The sequence below is a fragment of the Bufo bufo genome, chromosome 5, assembly GCF_905171765.1.
Source record: "Bufo bufo chromosome 5, aBufBuf1.1, whole genome shotgun sequence".
Lineage (NCBI taxonomy): Eukaryota > Metazoa > Chordata > Amphibia > Anura > Bufonidae > Bufo > Bufo bufo.
In genome coordinates, this window is record NC_053393.1 from 113017391 (window position 1) to 113036165 (window position 18775).

The 18775-nt window shown below is 43.1% G+C and overlaps 1 protein-coding gene across 2 annotated transcripts in view; it reads left to right on the forward strand.

The window, feature by feature from the left end:
• PREX2 (phosphatidylinositol-3,4,5-trisphosphate dependent Rac exchange factor 2) overlaps positions 1-18775 on the forward strand; it is a 430245-nt gene that overhangs the window by 157892 nt on the left and 253578 nt on the right. For both annotated transcript variants that reach the window (XM_040432527.1, XM_040432528.1), the window contains exons 12-13: positions 7953-8056; positions 16225-16274. In XM_040432527.1, coding sequence (XP_040288461.1) covers positions 7953-8056; positions 16225-16274 — 154 coding nt within the window. The remainder of the gene's footprint in view (positions 1-7952; positions 8057-16224; positions 16275-18775) is intronic.

An 18775-nucleotide genomic window follows, 5' to 3' on the forward strand; every position in this document is an offset into this window, starting at 1 on the left:
TGGTCAACAGCAGTTCCCCTTATTTTCTAATTTTTTTATTTTTGTTTAGTGTATCACCCTTGACAGGTTTGATGTAAAGTTGTAGAGAGTTAGAAATGAGGAGAATTCAAAGCCTAGTACTACATAACATATCATTAACAGCTGGAAGAGATAACTGCCGGCGATCAAAGTATTTCATTGTGGATGTAGGTCAGCATGTTGTGAGCAGCTTTGTTTTGTTATATCATTGATTCTGCAGTCAGTATATCAGTAGAAAATCTGTGTCCTGCCCAGGAATCCTACACAGCAGCCAGCGGACTAACACCAAGTGGAAGTTATGACTTAGGTGAAATGTAGCTTGAGTAAACACTCGTGAGCTTAATGCATTCTCTAATCCAGCTTTATTTATAGTACCTTGCGAAAGACTGAGTGCATGCCTCTGGTTTCCAAATGCAACTACAGTTTATAAAGTATTGAAAAGGTGTAAAACTACAATATAAGTGATCCATGAGTAGTCTACATATCCCTCAGGTAGTATGAGTCATTTTTAGATCCCATCCAGTGATAGTTGACTTCATTACTAATATTAGAGATGAGTGAAGTTTTAAAAAATTGCCGAAGCTAGCCAAGAAATTTGATTTGTTACAAATTAATTAATCAATCACGAATCACTATAAATCAGGAATACCCAGGCCACTCTGCCTTAGGGTACAGCCACACTGAGAGAATTTGCCCGCAGCTGCCTTTCATTTAATAATAAAGACCGCACTGTATAGTCCTTCTTCATTCTTAATGGCCACATGGCACCTTTAAACAGGGGTTTGGCTGGTTAGGTTGGGGGGACAATATGCATATTATTACTGTTCTTACCTACAATCTGCTACAGGTTATTTGACAGTAAACACTGAATATAAATCAACCCTATAGGTGGGAGTCCTTCTTCTGCCATCTGCATTTCTCCTTATCCACCTGGAGGGAGACCAAGGGGTTTGCAGGGGGTTGAGGAATCTCATGGGCCCACACACACACCTTAGACCTCAGGGGGTAGCCCGTAAGGACGATGCAACCTTAAAAAGTCCTAGTGACAAACAAACGTGAACACACTAAAAAAATAAGTGAAAGTGTGCTAAAAATTCTTATTTTACACAAGCCAAAGCTGAGCTAAAGAGAGATGAGTGTGCTCAAAATGTCTGAAAGTGAAGCACATATGAATCTGTCATCACTCAGTGGGCTCCCAACCTAAGTGAATTCAGATACTTCAGGCTTCCAAGCACTTCTTAGCCCATGGCCTTGATCTAGCAGCCCTTGGTCACCTACTATGTGGCACTTATGGCCAAAGGCATACACCCTAGGAACAACCACGCGGTTCTCTGCTCTACTCAACATCCTAGAGACCTGGACTAAACCTCCTGGATGGATAAGAACTAGGGATGAGCGAACCCGAACTGTATAGTTCGGGTTCGTACCGAATTTTGGGGTGTCCGTGACACGGACCCGAACCCGAACATTTTCGTAAAAGTCCGGGTTCGGGTTCGGTGTTCGGCGCTTTCTTGGCGCTTTTTGAAAGGCTGCAAAGCAGCCAATCAACAAGCGTCATACTACTTGTCCCAAGAGGCCATCACAGCCATGCCTACTATTGGCATGGCTGTGATTGGCCAGTGCACCATGTGACCCAGCCTCTATTTAAGCTGGAGTCACGTAGCGCCGCACGTCACTCTTCTATGATCAGTATAGGGAGAGGTTGCATCTGCGACGTTAGGGCGAGATTAGGCAGATTAACTCCTCCAAAAGACTTCATTCTGTGATCGATCTGCAGCTGTGGATCATTGAAGTGCTATTATTGACTTGCTCACTTTTTGAGGCTGCCCAGAGCGTTTTTAGATCACTTTTTTTCTGGGGTGATCGGCGGCCATTTTGTGACTTGTGGTGCGCCAGCACGAGCTATCACCAAGTGTATTTAACCATCGATAGTGTGGTTATTTTGTGCTATATCCTACATCAGCTGCAGGCTGAGCCTGTGTCACCGAAGTGCATTTAACCATCAACAGTCTGGTTATTTTTTGGCCATATACTACATTAGCTGCAGGCTGAGCCTGTGTCAAAGAAGTGCATTTAACCATCAACAGTCTGGTTATTTTTTGGCCGTATACTACATCTGGTGCAGGCTGAGCCTGTGTCACCCAAGTGCATTTAACCATCAACAGTGTGGTTATTTTTTGGCCATATATTACATCAGGGGCAAGTTGAGCCTGTCACCCAGCGCCTAAAAAATAGACCTGACATTTCTATTCAACCAAATCTGCACAGTTTTAGCTGGTCAAGTTATTTGTAGTGACCGTAAAAGCAGACTTTTTGTTCTGGGTTGAAAAAGCATTCCCAAATTTGCCATTCTCAAAAGAACTAGTTTGTGGTATTTGAGGCCTACTTGAAATCTATCCCAAAAAGAAAATCTTACATTGAAGGTATTGATAGTGTCATTCAGAAAAACCTAAGACACACGCTAGCGTGCTGATAGAAGTGTCATTCTGTGATTAAACCTATAACTGTCACACAGCGCAAAAAAAAACAGGTCTCACATCTCTATTCAACCAAATCTGCACAGTTTTAGCTGGTCAAGTTATTTGTAGTGACCGTAAAAGCAGACTTTTTGTTCTGGGTTGAAAAAGCATTCCCAAATTTGCCATTCTCAAAAGAACTAGTTTGTGGTATTTGAGGCCTACTTGAAATCTATCCCAAAAAGAAAATCTTACATTGAAGGTATTGATAGTGTCATTCAGAAAAACCTAAGACACACGCTAGCGTGCTGATAGAAGTGTCATTCTGTGATTAAACCTATAACTGTCACACAGCGCAAAAAAAAACAGGTCTCACATCTCTATTCAACCAAATCTGCACAGTTTTAGCTGGTCAAGTTATTTGTAGTGACCGTAAAAGCAGACTTTTTGTTCTGGGTTGAAAAAGCATTCCCAAATTTGCCATTCTCAAAAGAACTAGTTTGTGGTATTTCAGGCCTACTTGAAATCTATCCCAAAAAGAAAATCTTACATTGAAGGTATTGATAGTGTCATTCAGAAAAACCTAAGACACACGCTAGCGTGCTGATAGAAGTGTCATTCTGTGATTAAACCTATAACTGTCACACAGCGCAAAAAAAAACAGGTCTCACATCTCTATTCAACCAAATCTGCACAGTTTTAGCTGGTCAAGTTATTTGTAGTGACCGTAAAAGCAGACTTTTTGTTCTGGGTTGAAAAAGCATTCCCAAATTTGCCATTCTCAAAATAACTAGTTTGTGGTATTTGAGGCCTACTTGAAATCTATCCCAAAAAGAAAATCTTACATTGAAGGTATTGCTAGTGTCATTCAGAAAAACCTAAGACACACGCTAGCGTGCTGATAGAAGTGTCATTCTGTGATTAAACCTATAACTGTCACACAGCGCAAAAAAAAAACAGGTCTCACATCTCTATTCAACCAAATCTGCACAGTTTTAGCTGGTCAAGTTATTTGTAGTGACCGTAAAAGCAGACTTTTTGTTCTGGGTTGAAAAAGCATTCCCAAATTTCCCATTCTCAAAATAACTAGTTTCTGGTATTTGAGGCCTACTTGAAATCTATCCCAAAAAGAAAATCTTACATTGAAGGTATTGATAGTGTCATTCAGAAAAACCTAAGACACACACTAGCGTGCTGATAGAAGTGTGATTCTGTGATTAAACCTATACCTGTCACACAGCGCAAAAAAAACCAGGCCTCACATCTCTATTTAACCAAATCTGTACTGTTTTAGCTGGTCAAGTTATTTGTAGTGACCGTAAAAGCAGACTTTTTGTTCTGGGTTGAAAAAGCATTCCCAAATTTCCCATTCTCAAAATAACTAGTTTCTGGTATTTGAGGCCTACTTGAAATCTACCCCAAAAAGAAAATCTTACATTGAAGGTATTGATAGTGTCATTCAGAAAAACCTAAGACACACGCTAGCGTGCTGATAGAAGTGTCATTCTGTGATTAAACCTATACCTGTCACACAGCGCAAAAAAAAACAGGCCTCACATCTCTATTTAACCAAATCTGTACTGTTTTAGCTGGTCAAGTTATTTGTAGTGACCGTAAAAGCACACTTTTTGTTCTGGGTTGAAAAACCATTCCCAAATTTGCCATTCTCAAAATAACTAGTTTCTGGTATTTGAGGCCTACTTGAAATCTATCCCAAAAAGGATATCTTACATTGAAGGTACTGATAGTGTCATTCAGAAAAACCTAAGACACACGCTACCGTGCAGATAGAAGTCTGATTCTGAGATTAAACCTTAACCTGTCACACAGTGCAAAAAAAACCAGGTCTCCCATTTCTATTCAAGCAAATCTGTACTGTTTAATCTGGTCAAGTTATTTGTAGCGACCGTAAAAGCCCTATTTTTTTTCTGGGTTGAAAAACTATTCCCAAATTTGCCATTCTCAAAATAACTAGTTTCTGGTATTTGAGGCCTACTTGAAATCTATCCCAAAAAGGATATCTTACATTGAAGGTACTGATAGTGTTATTCAGAAAAACCTAAGACACACGCTACCGTGCAGATAGAAGTCTGATTCTGTGATTAAACCTTAACCTGTCACACAGTGCAAAAAAAAAACAGGTCTCACATTTCTATTCAATGGTCTGCCGGGTGTTCACTCCAAGGTCATGGAAGTCACGCCTGCGGCCACCCCGTTCTCCAAGGGATATGTCCTGAAATCCAGCTGAAAGCTGCAGAACATCAGTCGGAGGTCTCTCCACTACTGGCGGGCCTCTCTGGCGCCCTCTTCCCACAAGCAAAGGCTCGGCTGGTGGCTGCTGGGGTCTTTCAATGCGTCTAGGTTCTTGAGCCTCTTGCTCCTGTCCAGGCTGTCCTTGGCTGGGCTGCCCCCTGGCACGTGCTCTTCCGCGGTCTCTGGCTCGTCCACTCATCTTCTATTCCTGAGAGGATATAAACCGCTAATAAGGTCAATCTGCCGCCTAGCAGCTCCGCCGTGGCACAATCACCTCAGAACTCGCACACTGGTGACTTTAGGTATCTTCACTGGTCACTTTGAGCAGAATGATGACATCCGAGTCACGGCACCAAATGTAACCCTCTTTTCCTTGCACCATCTGCGACACCTCCAGCTTTCACACTCACTCGGTCACCAGCTCCTCCAGGCATAAACTCTAAGTGGACTCTAAGGGACGACACTCAGGTCTTCTGTGGTTTAAAGCTTTATTGAGGTGTAGTGCACTTGGCTGGAGCCTGTAATACAACAGGGAAAAACTGCCACTATGTGGTATACAGCCAGGTCACCAGCCCACCTATATCATAACAGGCATTCATTATATTACATTCCCACATACATGTTACAGGATATAACAAAGCATACAGAAAAATGAACAAGAGAAAATCATTTACAAAGATATTGCAGCAGGGTGACCTGGAATACAGCATGTCTTGCAGCCATTTTAGGAAGAACACATGTCTCTTTAACTGTACATCATCTACTCAGCCTAGCATGTGCTGCAGGGTTTAAAGGCTGCTAAAAAACATACAGTCACCTCTTTACATTCTACAGAACTATTATGTGTATATATTATAACTTTTTACAATAGATAAATGAACTTTAGCTTTAGAGAACTTAGACAGAGATCCTACCTACTTCACAGTAAATGTCTGCACTGAGGAGACCAAACCAAGTAGCAGAATACACAGGGGGCTTTCTGGAAGAGTCCACTGTAAAGACTCTGTCTGTTAAGACTTTCCTCAGTTATCTAATAGCACATTTGAAGAGGTTTATTTAGCATGTCCGGACTCTCTGCTAACAGCTTATGAATATATGGAACTATATTTAACAAGTGATCATTGCTGCAGCTCCTGTATATTGGTATGACCCTATTGCAAACCTGCAGACTGGATATTTGGTGAAACTTCATGTGGTTCATATCGACTGTACTACACCACTGACTTGGTGCCTGGGCCTAAATATGTGACAGTGGCCTGTTCCAGTGGTGGATGACGTGATGCCTGATTCTCTGCTATGACATGAAGACTGATTCTGCGCTGACATAAGGCCAGATTCTCTGTTACGGGACCTCTCTCCTCAGCCTGGGTGCCTGGGCCTAAATGTGTGACAGTGGCCTGTTCCAGTGGTGGGTGACGTGAAGCCTGATTCCCTGCTATGACATGAAGACGGATTCTGCGCTGACATAAGGCCAGATTCTCTGTTACGGGACCTCTCTCCTCTGCCTGGGTGCCTGGGCCTAAATGTGTGACAGTGGCCTGTTCCAGTGGTGGGTGACGTGAAGCCTGATTCTCTGCTATGACATGAAGACAGATTCTGTGCTGACATAAGGCCAGATTCTCTGTTACGGGACCTCTCTCCTCTGCCTGGGTGCCTGGGCCTAAATGTGTGACAGTGGCCTGTTCCAGTGGTGGGTGACGTGAAGCCTGATTCTCTGCTATGACATGAAGACAGATTCTGCGCTGACATAAGGCCAGATTCTCTGTTACGGGACCTCTCCTCTGCCTGGGTGCCTGGGCCTAAATGTGTGACAGTGGCCTGTTCCAGTGGTGGGTGACGTGAAGCCTGATTCTCTGCTATGACATGAAGACTGATTCTGCGCTGACATGAAGCCAGATTCTCTGCTATGGCATGAAGAGACTGATTCTCTGCTGACATGAAGCCAGATTCTTTGCTATGGCATGAAGAGACTGATTCTCTGCTGACGTGAAGCCAGATTCTCTGCTATGGGACCTCTGTCCAATTGATATTGGTTAATTTTTATTTTTTTTATTTTAATTTTAATTCATTTCCCTATCCACATTTGTTTGCAGGGGATTTACCTACATGTTGCTGCCTTTTGCAGCCCTCTAGCTCTTTCCTGGGCTGTTTTACAGCCTTTTTAGTGCCCAAAAGTTCGGGTCCCCATTGACTTCAATGGGGTTCGGGTTCGGGACGAAGTTCGGTTCGGGTTCGGATCCCGAACCCGAACATTTACGGGAAGTTCGGCCGAACTTCTCGAACCCGAACATCCAGGTGTTCGCTCAACTCTAATAAGAACATATACTCCACTTGATCTTAGCTAAAAGGCCAAGAAGCTAGCTCTCTCAAAAGAAGATGAAAAAAGCATGAGTATTGTATACTAGGCAGCACTACTCTAGGTTTCTAGGAAGAGTATGTACAAATCACATATCTTAATTTAGCTGGCATGAGAAAAGATTAGTTTTATTTTCTGTTTTGGAAGACAAGCTAATTTGAATATCTTTCTCAGAAAGCCAAAGGTATGCAAATTAGCTTCCCTGACAAAGAAGGAAAAGAGGGGCTATCTTATCAAATTCCAGAAGAATTAAGATATACAATTTGCAATATATTCTTCCTAGAAATCAAGAGTAGTGTCGCCAGGCATACAATATTCATGCAGATTTTTTGATCTCCCTTAGAGAGCACCTCCAAAAAGAACCCCACAAGGCAAGTCATCTAAGTTTCCCTTGAGGCATTCCAGGTTTCTCTGGTTCATATGATGTTGGGGTGGCTCGGATGAACAAGTGTGGATCTGTTTTTAGAAGAAAGCAGCCTTGTGTTCTAATCTTGTGCAAACCCTTTAAGCATCTACATTGGGGGAATCCCTATTCAAATACTTTCTAATTTGGCATGTTTTATCATTTCCATGGTCAGCACCAGTTCCCCTAAGCACAAATTTCCAATTTTATTTTTTATTTTTTAGTGTATCACCTTTGCACCTGGCTTTGTTCCAAGGTACAAAGCAACAAGAGCAGTGTGGATTGTTAGGTTAGCTTAGGACAGTCGAATTCACAAACCAGAGCAGGAGAACCTATTTTAGTTACTATAGGATTTTAGAGAGATGATGCACTGTCCCAATTTTAGAGCATCAGGGGTGCAACATTTGGCCAAGAATTTCCTAGGATGAATGCAAAACCTACTAATGTGTGAAATGTCTTTTTATAGTTACAGATAAACACCAGTTTAAATCGGAGCAGATGTTGTATAGATTCCGTTATGATGATGGCACCTACTATCCAAGGAATGAAATGCAAGATGTAATATCAAAGGTAATTTCTCTACCTCTATTTCTGGAGATAGAGTGAGTGAGTGAGTGAGTGAGTTAGTTAGTTAGTTAGTTAGTTAGTTAATGACTATATCACTTTCTATTACACAAAAGGAGATCCACATTAGACTCATTTAAGACTAGTGATATCAAGGGGTTGGGGTAAACTGGGTAAACTGGTGACAAGTGTTCGGTTACTCTGGTTTACTTATAGTGGGCTGGGCTTTAAACTTAAACCATTCAAAAGGTGTGGTACTGATTTAAAGCTTCTGCAATCTAGCAGGAAAAGGTCGGGTCCTAGGCTTTCAGAGATAGTTGTGTACACAGATGAAAAGACAGGAGTGGTTTATTGCCGCTTCTGTATTTTTCTTCCAGCATACATAGCACTAAGTTAGAGGAAGCGGCAGTGTGATTGCTGGGTGTCTGTGAACACAGCAGAGCTACTGGGACATGTAACCACGAAGGCTGCAACTTGAGCTCCTGTTGATGTCATAGTTGCAGTGGAAAAGTGCAAAATTGTGAGAAAGTGTAATAAAGTGTATTAAGTGCCAAAAATATATAAAAAAAAGTTTAAAAAAATGCAAACATAGAGAAAAATTGCCCATGCTGAAAAAACATTCTCAGAAGACTATATATAATCAAAATGACTGAAATCAGGGAAACCATTTTAATAATTAAAGTTAATAAATGTAATAATTTATTTTAGTGTTAATTTGCTAATTTAAAGATCAAAGAGTGAACAAAAAATATATTTTTTTGCAGTCTCTATGAAAAAAATGAAAAAAAATTCTGTGAAATCACCACATAAAAAGTGTCTGGGGTGTGGTCATTAAGGCCCTTTCAGGCTTGGTCTTTCAAAGGGTTTTCCAAGACTTTATGCCGCTGACCTGTCCTCTGGATAGGTCATCAGTATCTGATCAGTGGGGGTCTGACACCCAGTACCCCCGCCAATCAGTTGTTTGAGGAGACATCAGTTCTCGCAGTAGCACTTTGGTCGTTTCTCAGCTCACCAAGCACAGCGTCGTACATAGTATAGCGACTGTGCTTGGTATCGTAGCTCAGCTCCATTCACTTCTATGGGGCTGAGCTGCTCCTAGGCCACGTGACCGATGAACGTGTCGTCAATGGCCTAGAGAAAGATGAGTGAAGGCCGTGATGCGCATAGGAGCACTCCTACCTTCTCAAACAGCTGATCAGCAGGTTCCCAGGTGTCGGACCTCCACCGATCAGATACTGATTATCTATCCTGAAGATAAGTCATTAGTTGTAAACTCTCGGAAAACCCCTTTAAAGAGTTAAGAAAACTGAATGTAGTCTGTGAATCTCTAAAGATATACAATTTGTTACAGATGTTGCAAAATACACTTACCATAGACTGTTTTATGGAAAGACTATGCATGCAAATCATGGCCCAGGTGTAAAACAATATATAGAGACATTATGCACACTCCTGTTTTTCTGCACTTCAGCATTTTTATGTTAAGATGTTTCTGGGGGATCTGTTAATATCTGGTGAATTTTTATCATTGTCATCAAAACTGCAAGAACAAGCATGTACAGTATATACATTTTGGTGAACCAGCCCAGATTATATTGAGCATAGGAAGAGAGAATTCTTCTTATTTATTTTATTACTTTAGATCTACTTGAGCAGGGGCGTAGCTAGAAATGCATGGGCCCCATAGCAAAAAAAAATTATGCCCCCCCCCCCCCTCTGTGCCATCCACAGATCCCCCTCCCCTAAATAGTGCCATCCACAGATCCCCCTCCCCTAAATAGTGCCATCCACAGATCCCCCTCCCCTAAATAGTGCCATCCACAGATCCCCCTCCCCTAAATAGTGCCATCCACAGATCCCTCTCCCCTAAATAGTGCCATCCCCAGATCCCCCCTCCCCTAAATAGTGCCATCCACAGATCCCCCTCCTCTAAATAGTGCCATCCACAGATCCCTCTCCCCTAAATAGTGCCATCCACAGATCCCCCCTCCCCTAAATAGTGCCATCCACAGATCCCCCCTCCCCTAAATAGTGCCATCCACAGATCCCTCTCCCCTAAATAGTGCCATCCACAGATCCCCCCTCCCCTAAATAGTGCCATCCACAGATCCCTCTCCCCTAAATAGTGCCATCCACAGATCCCCCCTCCCCTAAATAGTGCCATCCACAGATCCCCCTCCCCTAAATAGTGCCATACACAGATCCCCCTCCCCTAAATATTGCCATCAACAGATCCCCCCTCCCCTAAATAGTGCCATCCACAGATCCCCCTCCTCTAAATAGTGCCATCCACAGATCCCTCTCCCCTAAATAGTGCCATCCACAGATCCCCCCTCCCCTAAATAGTGCCATCCACAGATCCCCCCTCCCCTAAATAGTGCCAGCCACAGATCCCTCTCCCCTAAATAGTGCCATCCACAGATCCCCCTCCCCTAAATAGTGCCATCCACAGATCCCTCTCCCCTAAATAGTGCCATCCACAGATCCCCCCTCCCCTAAATAGTGCCATCCACAGATCCCCCTCCCCTAAATAGTGCCATACACAGATCCCCCTCCCCTAAATAGTGCCATCAACAGATCCCCCCTCCCCTAAATAGTGCCATCCACAGATCCCTCTCCCCTAAATAGTGCCATCCACAGATCCCCCTCCCCTAAATAGTGCCATCCACAGATCCCTCTCCCCTAAATAGTGCCATCCACAGATCCCTCTCCCCTAAATAGTGCCATCCACAGATCCCCCTCCCCTAAGTAGTGCCATCCACAGATCCCCCTCCTCTAAATAGTGCCATACACAGATCCCCCTCCCCTAAATAGTGCCATCCACAGTATCAGGTGCCTCTCTCCCCCCCCCTTCCCCCCATGTTCCAGTATCAGGTGCCAACCCCTCCCCCCCCAGATATGCCAGTATCAGGTCAGGTGCCAACCCCCCTCCCCCCATGTGCCAGTATCAAGTGCCCCCCGCTCCCCCCATGGCAGTAACAGTCGGGTATTAAAAAAAATAAAATAAACACTTCTACTTTCCTCCATGTCAGCGATGCGATGCAGCCTCTTCCTGTGTCCCGCCCTGTATGTCCATATATGGAGTCACTGCTTGTATTTCAGAAAAGGTTTCTGCTGGGATTCGAACCCAGGACCTTTTGTATCAGAGGCAGAGCATCTAACCACAAGACCATAAGAACCTTGCTGCTGACTGAAAAATTATGAGACTTCTACTGTTATATCTGGCTAAGTGTACATCTATACACATGACAGCTGCTCATATATTGAGATATAGCAGTGCTGAGTGTGCTGGGATAGCTGTCATATAGAGATATAGCAGTGCTGGGTGTGTTGGGGCAGCTGTCATGTGTATAGATGTACACTTAGCCAGCTATAACAGTAGAAGTGTCAAATTTTTTCAATCAGTTGCAATGCCTTCTTTATGGCTGTGAGGGTTACTGCTTTGCCTCTGATACACTCATACATTGGAGGTTGTGGGTTCGAATCCCAGACACATCAGGAGACTTTAAAATACAGTAAGATTAGAGCACATTAGCGAGGGGGCCTGAACATTAAAGGGAACCTGTCACCGGAATTTTGTATATAGAGCTGAGGACATGGGTTGCTAGATGTCCGCTAGCACATCCGCAATACCCAGTCCCCATAGCTCTGTGTGCTTTTATTGTGTAAAAAAAACGATTTGATACATATGCAAATTAACCTGAGATGAGTCCTGTCCCTGACTCATCTCATATACAGGACTCATCTCAGGTTAATTTGCATATGTATCAAATCGTTTTTTTTACACAATAAAAGCACACAGAGCTATGAGGACTGGGTATTGAGGATGTGCTAGCAGCCATCTAGCAGCCCATGTCCTCAGCTCTATACACAAAATCCTGGTGACAGGTTCCCTTTAAGACCGCTGCTGTGAAGGGGCCCTGAACAGTAAGACATCGATATTTAACTAACTTAAAAATAAACTGTCGGGCCCCGAAGCAGCTGCTTCCCCTGTAGTTACGCCACCTCCTGGCTGCCTGTGTGTAGTGTCTGTGTGTGTTAAGAAAAAATAAAAATAAAATGAATGCGGTCGGACGGGCCCCCTAGTGGCGTAGGGCCCCATAGCCACTGCTATGGTTGCTATGGCGATCCCTACGCCACTGTACTTGAGGTTTTTGTGTTTTACTACCTACAACAGGTTTATAATTTATACTGAGCTCACTTTACATATGATATGACTTAGGCTACTTTCACAATAGCGTCGGGGCTCCGCTTGTGCGTCGGGGCTCCGCTCAGAATGCATCAGTCTGGCAGCGTTCAGCCTCCGCTCCGCTCAGCGAGCGGACACCTGAACGCTGCTTGGGTGTTCAGGTGTCCGCCTGGCCGTGCGGAGGCAAACGGATCCGTCCAGACTTACAATGTAAGTCAATGGGGACGGATCCGTTTGAAGTTGACACAGTATAGCTCAATTTTCAAACGGATCCGTCCCCCATTGACTTTCAATGTAAAGTCTGGACGGATCCGTCTGAACAACTTTCAGACTTAGAATTTTTTCTAAACTATAATGCAGACGGATCCGTTCTGAACGGATCCAAACGTCTGCATTATAGGAGCGGATCCGTCTGTGCAGACACCAGACGGATCCTGAACGCTAGTGTGAAAGTAGCCTTAGAATGAGGCATCTATTTCTCTTTTGAATGCTTTACAAACAATTTATGTGGCAGATGTGCATGATGAGGCCTGTTAAATGAGTATAAGCAATTGAGAGATGGGTCTGATGGGCTTAGAAAGTTGTTTTCTGAGTTGTATCTTTGAGAGTTTTCTCTACTTAGTATGAGACCTTACACACACATACATACATTCAAACTTGAAGCTTGAGTAGAGATTACAGCTGGTAGTTGTTCAGTTGGCTAAAAGGTCATCCCTCATATTTGATATAATCAGAAATTCATATAAAAAAAACTGTAATATAAAAGCACATTGGTCTATGTTTACAAAAATGTGTGGCCTTGATGGAATGACAAATTTAAATATTTATCTGAAATTAAAATGAAAAGTCAGGTTTTTTTAAAGGGAATCTGTCACCACATACTCTGTAGATGTGCCCTTGCGCAATGAGTGAAATGGACTTTGTCCAATCATGATCAGTGGCCTGAATTCTGAGCAACAAGCATTTTTATTATATAACCATGAGCCCCTTGGTGCAACGAGGGTGTTGAGATTGCATATTGTTGCACTGGAAGCTCTGCTGAATTTCTTTGCTGGTCACACACCCCTCCCCCGCTCTGCATGGCCCTGAAATCTCACAGCTGAACATTTGCCGTTGTGATTGGCACAGCCGCAGTACAGTAGTGAAGCTTGCCATGGGGATGGAACCTGTATTGCGTATGTGCTGATCACAGAGGTGAGAGATTGGGCCAGGTGCGACTATGTATAGACTGCCTGTCCCTGTCACTCAGAGCGGGAAGGAAGAGGATGTCTGGGCCGGCATAGAAAGTGAATGGAGCTTCTGGGTGCCACAAGATTCAAAGGCAACACCCTTGAGCTGGAAGGAGGAGGGGTGTGGGCTGGCATAGAAAGTGAGGGGAGCTTCAGTTGCCACGATATGCAATGGTAACATCCTTGAGCAGGAAGGAGGGGGTGTCTGGGCCGGCATAGAAAGTGAGTGGAGCTTCGGGTGCCATAAGATGCAACACCCTTGAGCGGGAAGGAAGGGGGGTCGGGGCTGGCATAGAAAGTGAGTGGAGCTTCGGGTGCCAACAGATTCACCAGCAACACCCTTGAGTGGGAAGAAGGGGTAGTCTGAGCCGTCAAAGAAAGTGAGTGGAGCTTCAGATGCCATGAGATGCAACGACAACAACCTAGAGCGAGAAGGGGGGGGGGGGGGGGTTGGGCCATCATAGAAAGTGAGTGGAGCTTCGGGTGCCACGTGATGCAAAGGCAACATACTAGAGCGGGAAGGGATGGTCTGGGCTGGCATAGAAAGTGAGTGGAGCTTCGGGTGCCATGAGATGTAACAGCAACACCCTCGTTGCACCAAGGGGCTCATTTGCATATAATAAAAACGCGTGTTTCTCAGAATTTGGCCCACTGACCAGGATGGGACAAAGTCCATTGCATTCAGCGGGCAAGCACACATCTACAGGGTTGGCTTCATTTGCAGGTATGTGATGACAGATTCCCTTTAAGATACAGTTAAGCACTTGTCCTTGGGCTAAATGCTTTAAGAGAACACCAGTAATTTAAATCACCGATGATAGCTGTGGGTCCTTATAGATTTTGCATTGGGTCCAGGACCTTCATGTTACACCTATGACTGTAGTGTACAGTCGTGGCCAAAGTTTTGAGAATGACACAAATATTAGTTTTCACAAAGTTTGCTGCTAAACTGCTTTTAGATCTTTGTTTCAGTTGTTTCTGTGATGTAGTGAAATATAATTACACGCACTTCATACGCTTCAAAGGCTTTTATCGAAAATTACATGACATTTATGCAAAGAGTCAGTATTTGCAGTGTTGGCCCTTCTTTTTCAGGACCTCTGCAATTCGACTGGGCATGCTCTCAATCAACTTCTGGGCCAATTCCTGACTGATAGCAACCCATTCTTTCATAATCACTTCTTGGAGTTTGTCAGAATTAGTGGGTTTTTGTTTGTCCACCCGCCTCTTGAGGATTGACCACAAGTTCTCAATGGGATTAAGATCTGGGGAGTTTCCAGGCCATGGACCCAAATGTTAACGTTTTGGTCCCCGAGCCACTTAATTATCACTTTTGCCTTATGCGTGCCATAAGGCAAAAGTGATAATTAAGTGGCTCGGGGACCAAAACGGTGGCTCGGGGACCAAAATGGTGCTCCATCGTGGGACCAAAATTGTGCTCCATCGTGCTGGAAAATGCATTGTTCTTCACCAAACTGTTGTTGGATTGTTGGAAGAAGTTGCTGTTGGAGGGTATTTTGGTACCATTCTTTATTCATGGCTGTGTTTTTGGGCAAAATTGTGAGTGAGCCCACTCCCTTGGATGAGAAGCAACCCCACACATGAATGGTCTCAGGATGCTTTACTGTTGGCATGACACAGGACTGATGGTAGCGCTCACCTTTTCTTCTCCGGACAAGCCTTTTTCCAGATGCCCCAAACAATCGGAAAGAGGCTTAATCGGAGAATATCACTTTGCCCCAGTCCTCAGCAGTCCATTCACCAAACTTTATGCAGAAGATCAATCTGTCCCTGATGTTTTTTTTGGACAGAAGTGGCTTCTTTGCTGGCCTTCTTGGCACCAGGCCATCTTCCAAAAGTCTTCGCCACACTGTGCCTCCAGATGCGCTCACACCTGCCTGCTGCCATTCCTGAGCAAGCTCTGCACTGGTGGCACTTCGATCCCGCAGCTGAATCCTCTTTAGGAGACGATCCTGGCGCTTGCTGGACTTTCTTGCATGCCCTGAAGCCTTCTTAACAAGAATTGAGCCTCTTTTCTTGAAGTTCTTGATGATCCTATAAATTGTTAATTGAGGTGCAATCTTGGTAGCCACAATATCGCGTTTCTTTGCATGTCACCATGGTTAACAATGGAAGAACAATGATTTCAAGCATCACCCTCCTTTTAACATGTCAAGTCTACCATCTTAACCCAATCAGCCTGACATAATGATCTCCAGCCTTGTGCTCGTCAACATTCTCACCTGAGTTAACAAGACGATTACTGAAATGATCTCAGCAGGTCCTTTTAATGACAGCAATGAAATGCAGTGGAAAGGTTTTTTTTGGGATTAAGTTAATTTTCATGGCAAAGAAGGACTATGCAATTCATCTGATCACCCTTCATAACATTCTGGAGTATATGCAAATTGCTATTATAAAAACTTAAGCAGCAATTTTTCCAATTTCCAATATTTATGTAATTCTCAAAACTTTTGGCCACGACTGTACAGCTAAATGAAATATAAAAATATACCGTACCTATTCTTATATATGGTTAGATATACTGTCTAGCAAAGTGTACCCCATTGCCTTTTTCAGATTGGTCAGTTCATATCTAGAAACAGAATTTAAAATTGCACCTACTTAAAGAGTTTTTCCACCAACAATAATTATCCTTTTATTCACAAGATATGATTTTATTTAAAAAATGTATTTTAAATTAACCGACTATTAAATGTACTGTTTTAAAATAAAACGTTATATTCCTTTTTCAGGGCATCAGACTGTACTGCCGGCTGCACAGTCTGTTTACACCAGTGATTAGGTAAGTATGGGGGAACTGTTCTTTTATATAATGGCATGTTCAGTCTTTATTGGTACTTTTTCACAGATTTCTGAGATATCCCAATAATGGCATCTTGAGTTAAAGCTGATTATGGAGTGGTTGTTGGTTCCATCCAACGTTTTATTTCTGTACTTGTATTTCATGTTGAAAGAAAATTTAAATATAATTATTCTCTAGCAGTATTTGGCCTTTAGGTGCAGGATTTTGTGTAAAACCCTAATCATATGCACATTATATTTAAACCATCCTTTCACATCAGATGAAAGGAACAAGATAACATTTACACCTGTTTGGCATGTGAGATTGTAGCATATTTTAATAATGCATCCACCTTGTAAGTTAAGGTAGCACTCAATGGAGGTCCCCCTAACAAATGCAAAATCCACTCACACCAGTCCACACCCAAGGTATCATCATTCACCTACACTAATCCAGCCACCCTTGCTGAACAATGCACCCATGCAGAGGTAGACACAGAGCAGAGTGAGCCCCAGAGAGGGTTCTCTCCTGGTGCAGGTTCATGTTACCACGCTATTAGAGTTGAGCGGACACCTGGATGTTCGGGTTCGACGGGTTTGGCCGAACTTCACAAAAACCGACCCGAACTTGACCCCGAACTCAATGGGGACCCGAACTTTGGAGCACTAAAATGGCTCTAAAAAAGTAATGGAAAGGGCTAGAGGGCTGCAAATGGCATCAAAATGTGGTTAAGAGCATGGCAAGTGCTCTGCAAACAAATGTGGATAGGAATATGACTGAAAATAACATAAAATACGCAAAAATAAAAAATAATATTCTTGATCTAGGAGGACGCGGTCCATATGGAGGAGGAGGTTGAGGAGGTGGTGGATGTGGCGGTGTAGGGGGAAGTGGCGGTGAAGGAGGAGGAGGGAGCGTGAGAAAGGGAGACCACATCCAAGGGAGGTCAATAGCAGCAATGTGATCAAGCTGAAATGTGGGACAAATTATTGAAGCCGAAGCTTCCAAGTAAAGGAGGTGGCGCGCAGCAATTACCCACTCCCAACTCGGGGAGGTAGTGACGATAAATAACAATACAGGACTCTTAAGATGCCCTGTTATTGGAATGATTAATAAAATATTATAGGGAATGTGACTGAGGTATTTTGGATTTGTAAAGGTTAGACAGGAGAGGCCCTGCTGCCGCTTTGCTGACTCTAGATAACTTCTGCCTGATCGCACGTCCCTGTGACGTCCACCATCCATTTGGATATCTTCTTTATCAACTTTCAATGTTCTTTTCTGCGCCTACCATGTTGATTATGGTTAACGGCGAATCAGGGTTCCACGCCGGAGAGGGAGCGTGAGAAAGAGATACCACATCAAAGGGAGGTCAATGGCTCCAATGTGATCGAGCGGAAATGTGGGACAAGTTGTTAAAGTTAAAGCATCGAATGAAAGGAGGGGACGCCCGTCAATTAAAGACAAATTTTTTAAATTTAATTCCCTGTCACCAATGCAGAGCAGGGGTTTTTCATCACTAAAAATGGGTTAATGTCACCCACCAATGGAACAGACGATTTTTAAAAATTTCGGTCCCTGTCACCTTGGCAGAGCAGTGGTTTATTCATGGCAAAAATGGTAAAATGTCACCAAAGAATGTAACAGACAAATTTGTGAAATTTATTAACCTGTCCACTAGGTAGAGCACGGGTATATCACAGCCAAAAATTGGTGAATGTCACCCAACGATGTAACAGAAAAATTAGTGAAATTTATTAACCTGTCTGCTAGGTAGAGCAGTGGTATATCACAGCCAAAAATTGGTGAATGTCACCCGACAATGTAACAGACAAATTAGTGAAATATATTAACCTGTCCACTATGTAGAGCAGGGGTATATCACAGCCAAAAATTGGTGAATGTCACGCGACAATGTAACAGAAAAATTTGTGAAATCTATTAACCTGTCCACTAGGTAGAGCAGGGGTATATCACAGCCAAAATTTGGTGAATTTAACCCGAAAATGTAACAGACATTTGTGAAATTTGTTTACCTCTCTACTAGGTAGAACAGGGGTATATCACAGCCAAAAAATTGTGAATTTCACCCAAAAATGTAACAGACAAATTAGTGAAATTTGTTTACCTGTCTACTAGGTAGAGCAGGGGTATATCACAGTCAAAAATTTGTGAATTTTACCCAAAAATGAAACAGACAAATTAGTGAAATTTGTTTACCTGTCTACTAGGTAGAGCAGGGGTATATCACAGCCAAAAATTCGTGAATGTCCCCCGACAATGTAACAGACAAATTAGTGAAATGACATAAAATAAAATACGTACAAATTAAAAAAAATTATCTTGATGTATGAGGTGGAGGTCCATATGGAGTAGGAGGTTGAGGAGTCGGTGGGTGTAGTGATGTAGGTGGAAGCGGCAGTGGAGGAGGACACGGTAGCCAACACTATTTTTTGTTTTTGAATTTATTTTAATTTATTTTAATTAGCATACACCCCAAA